This window comes from Gossypium hirsutum, chromosome D04, assembly GCF_007990345.1.
Source record: "Gossypium hirsutum isolate 1008001.06 chromosome D04, Gossypium_hirsutum_v2.1, whole genome shotgun sequence".
NCBI classification, from domain to species: domain Eukaryota; kingdom Viridiplantae; phylum Streptophyta; class Magnoliopsida; order Malvales; family Malvaceae; genus Gossypium; species Gossypium hirsutum.
The window spans coordinates 12,691,235-12,695,750 of record NC_053440.1 but is presented as its reverse complement, the minus strand read 5'-3'; the positions used below and the strand labels follow the sequence as shown (position 1 = coordinate 12,695,750).

General features: G+C 32.3%; 1 protein-coding gene across 5 annotated transcripts; it reads left to right on the top strand.

Annotated features, from left to right (window-relative positions):
* LOC107955151 (uncharacterized) lies at window positions 1–3,819 on the top strand. 5 transcript variants are annotated; one of them, XM_041091998.1, is made up of 7 exons: window positions 1–364; window positions 789–882; window positions 1,028–1,211; window positions 1,588–1,691; window positions 2,438–2,525; window positions 2,990–3,118; window positions 3,431–3,819. In XM_041091998.1, exons 1-5 carry the CDS (start codon window positions 213–215, stop codon window positions 2,441–2,443), a joined length of 540 nt encoding a protein of 179 aa, XP_040947932.1. In that variant the 5' UTR covers window positions 1–212; the 3' UTR covers window positions 2,444–2,525; window positions 2,990–3,118; window positions 3,431–3,819. The 5 variants fall into 5 exon arrangements, 4 of the variants coding, with proteins under 4 accessions (XP_040947932.1, XP_040947933.1, XP_040947934.1 ...); XM_041092000.1 differs by having other exon boundaries at window positions 3–364; window positions 1,588–1,647; window positions 3,431–3,736; XM_041091999.1 differs by lacking the exon at window positions 2,990–3,118.
* The last annotated feature ends 697 nt before the right edge of the window (window positions 3,820–4,516 follow it).

Sequence of the window (4,516 nt, the reverse complement as noted above, 5' to 3'; positions counted from 1 at the left end):
AACCCCCTAATTTTCCCCCCTAAAATTGGTCTCCTAAAAACACCCTTTAGGTGTTTCTCTCCGCCACCACGTCTTCATCATCATCGTTCCCTACTTTTGCTACTTTAAGCTCCTCTTCTTCTCAACCAATTTGTTTTTCTCTCGTTTATTCGATCGGTGTATTTTTCAGGAAAATCCAAATTTTCCCAAAAGATTTCCCGAAAGATTCAGCCATGGAAGCCGATGATGTTGACACACCGGGATCTTCGACGAAGGAGTCATCACTTCCGACAACAAGCTCGTCGATGCCGATTTCTTCAACAACTTTGAAGAAGATTTTGATGACTCTGATATCCACTAAAAAAACAAAGAAGAATCGTTTCAAGTACTCATCTATATTTTTTTCCTTCTTACTTTCACTTTTTAGGGTCTGAAATTTTTTAAACTTTGTTCAATTTAGTTGAATCTGAACTGCACTATGGATGCTTATCTGTATGCAAATCAAAATATTGTAGTCTATAAGTTTAAATCGGTATAAATAAATATAATTTTCCTTTTAGCTCTCTGGGTTTTTGTTCTTTTGATTGTTTTATAACAGTTTCTTCTTAAAGGATAAGTGATATACGAAATCCGGGAGTTGAATCCTGGAGTTGAAATCCAAGAGTTGAATCCCTTATAAAGGTACATTTTTTTTCCTCATTGATATATGTTTATTAGCATTTGAGTCATTTAGGTTACTTTTTATTGTATTCATTCATGCTTGCTTACTTCACATTTTCCTTCTTCCAGTTTAAATTTAATTCTTTCAGTGCTGGAGATGATGATTATGAAGGGTACAATTACCGCTTGTGTGGGCGACTTTCTGCTGTTCGAATTGTTTTTCTTTGTAGGTTTGTTCAGGAGGTATGATGGGATACAGTTTAAACTGTGCAGTTTTAGCATTAGCATCATCCTATTATGGTTAAACCTTAACATTTAACAATTGAAGTTCACTTTCACAAATAGTCAAAATTTAGGTCTATCAATTTCAAGAAACTTGGTTTGGCAGATAACAGTTTACTTCATGGAGCTTGCTACCCCACATACAGAAGAAGTAATAAAACTTGTTGATAAAGTTGGCGATTTTGAGTGGTTAATTCAGAAATCTGAAATTGATGGGGCTGCTGCTTTGAAGCTGGATCTTACATTCGACACTCCAATAATTATAGTCCTAGAAATTCAACGAGCACTGAGTATGTTTAACTCTCCATTATCTTAGACTTGCAAAGTAGAACAGAACACTAACTGTTTTAGTCCTTTTTAATAGAAACTGAACTCTCCAGGATTTTTGTATTATTATTTAGTGTGAACATTACTAATGTATTTCCATATGACAAGTTTTGTTCAACTTGATGTGGGTCTTCTAAAGGTCAGAAATAAAATAAGTTGAGCATATTAGGTTTGTCACTTAAAGGGCTCTGCAGATTGTTTTAGATTGGCTTGATTTTTTATTCACTCAATATTTCTCTTTATCTCTCTATGTGATCCTGTTCTAGTATCATTTAGTACTTGGTCTCATATGTTCATTGATATTTAAGTTATGTTCTTTTGTGTTCTCGATTATTTTAGGTGCTGCTGAAGAAGCAACTGCAGTTTTTGGTGAAGTAGCTCTCTTTGTGTTCAAAAGCAGTACGTGCATCATGGGGCAGCTAGCCCAAATTTGCATATTTCCAGTGAGGACTATAATTTGGTTTTGTCACGGACTATTAGGAAATCATGTGTATAATTTTCTTTCAGTTTACATTAGACCAAGGTAGGTGCATTAGACCAAGGTGTAAATGAATATGATCAAGTGTATGTGTATTCAATAACAAGGACTATTAGGAAATCATGTGTATTGGCCAATGAAAGATTAAAAAAATTTTGCATGATTTTTAGATAAAAGGGACCAGTTATTAGTGTTTGCTATCATATCTTAAGCTAATTTATATGTACACGGTCACATATAAAAACACAAATTTGTATATATTGCCTCGTCTGTGGCAAGTGCTTTTTCCACACCTTTTCTTTTGAGTAATATAAAGGGTTCTAGTGCCTAGAATACCTTGTGCTCTTGGCAACATTTGGCTGGCCCTACATTTCTTAAATTTTTTTCTAATTCAAATTCATATTTACTATTTTTTGAAGAAAAATTAATAATAATTTTGTTTTGTCATTTCTTCTAATATTAATAACTAGCTACTTATACTATATTAGAGAATCAAATATTCACCGAGTCAATGGAGTATATAATTTAAATAAATTATCCTTGAGATAGTACCGAACCAGTTTTCCTCTTTGAAATTGCTTTAACCAGTGAAATGCTTCGGTAGTTTGCTATCTTTGTGGTGGAAATTATTGATGTCTATTTTGGACTTTGGAGCTATAATTTCATTTTTCTTATATGCAATTTTATTTTTATTATTTTTCTTTTATACAGGATTAGAACCGGTATAGTGCAGGAAGAGGAGTGCACAAAAATCTGAAACGTACAGAGAAAGCTCACATTCTAGTTAGCAAATTGCCATGTAAGCTTCTAGTAGTAATCTTACATCTTGAAGTAGGTTTCTGTGACATATTAACTTAATCTTCTTTGTTAAATAGAAAACATGCTTTATTGCAATGCAAGATTTAGTTGATTTGCTTATATACTGGTTGTTTCTAAACTTGGTTTGGTTTTGTGTAACCGTGGTTTTTGAACTTGCATTCTATACTGTCCAAATATCTCGGTTCAGGTCAATTTTCAATTTTATTATTTATTCCCGAGCTTAAGCTCCAGTTTGAATGAGATTTTCCAGTATAGTTAAAAGGTAAAAAGACCTCAATCAAACTCGTGTGATACTCTAATCAAGCATTAAAGTACTCGAATTTGATCTGCTCAATAGCTCAAACTCGACTCAACACCATTCAAGTTGTTGTTGTTAATGGTTTTTATTTTAAACTTAAGTTGTGTCTGCCAATATGCTCTTAAATCATGGTCCTATTTCTTTAGGTAGCTGAGAAGACTGCTCTTCTGCAGCCTATAGAACTTAAACTTGTTCCTGTGGCCTTGGAAGGTAGTACATTTAGAAGCAAGTTTCTTGATACGGATGAACTTATGAGCTACTGTAGCTGGTTTGCGGTAAGAAATGACTCCTATTTCTATTTTATGGTACCTGGAATGGTTTAATACTTCACCGTCTATAATATTTCTATTGCCCATGGATCTTATGTTGTGGGTGTTAGTACCTTACCAATCTCATTAATGTCTTGTTTTATTCTTCCTGAAATTCAAAGAATCAGTTGTTTAAGTGTTTTCATTCAGTTTACATGTTCACCTCTGTTTCTCTGAGTTTCATATTTAACTAATCCATCTTAATTGGTGGTAAATTCATGTTTTAGGCACTAATCAATTTTAACCAAATTATCTAACTGTAATTTGTACTGCTTGCAGACTTTCAGCAGCATGATCCCAAAATGGCCGCGGAAAACCAAAATTGTCAAGCAAATTAGCCGAATACTGGTGAATCACCTTGGACTAAATTTGACCAAAGATGATCTACAAAATGTGGTTGATTTAATGGAGCCATATGGTCAGATAAGCAATGGAATAGAATATCTAAATCCTCCCCTTGATATTAGTAACTAACTTGCTTGTCATTTTAAATATGCAAGTCAATTGCTATTAATAATTTTCTGTTGGATTCTTGGACTGAAAAATAATTGAATTGCAAGGTCATACATGCTGTTAATTTTTTAAGATGTGACAGCCCGATTTCGACCCTAATCGGACATAATGGTTTCGGGACCACAAATCTGAGTCAAAAAAATATTTTAATATTACTTTGGGAGTTTACTATGTGTGAATTTGATTGTGTGAAATTTTCGTGTTTAAATTTTGTTGTTTGAGTAACTGATTAAATAAAAAGGACTTAATCGCGTAAAAATAAAAATTTAGGGGTTAAAGCTAAAAGTATATTTATTGTTGTCTTTTTATTTGGAAGGTTTAAATATGAAATTAGACCACTAAATAGTTAGTGGATGGCTAAGGACAAAACTAACCTTATTATATATATAAGTTATATTTATTTAAATAAGGCTAAATTAGTAATTAACAAATATTATAATATAAGATAGTTAAAAGCATAAAAACATTAGATTATTATCATCTTTCTTAGCCGAAACCAAGAAGGAAGAAAGCCATTAAATCTTAGTCAAGTTTCGGCCATATTCAAGCTTAAATTCAAGGTTCGTTTTTGTTCGGTTTTCGATAATTTTCACGTTTTTGAGATCGTTGCTTCGAATACTTTAAAATTCATGCCTTAATTTTATGAATTGTTGATGATTTTGAAATGTACCATTGAAGAATGCTTGAGCTTTGTGATAGTTGATGATGAAATATGAAAGATATGTGAAAGATTAATATGTTTTGTCTTTGAATTTTTGATGAATTTGAGTAATTAGGGTTAAATTGTAAAAATAAAATTTTGAGGGGTTAAAATGTGAAATAAATGAAATGTGTGGGCTTATAAAGATACTA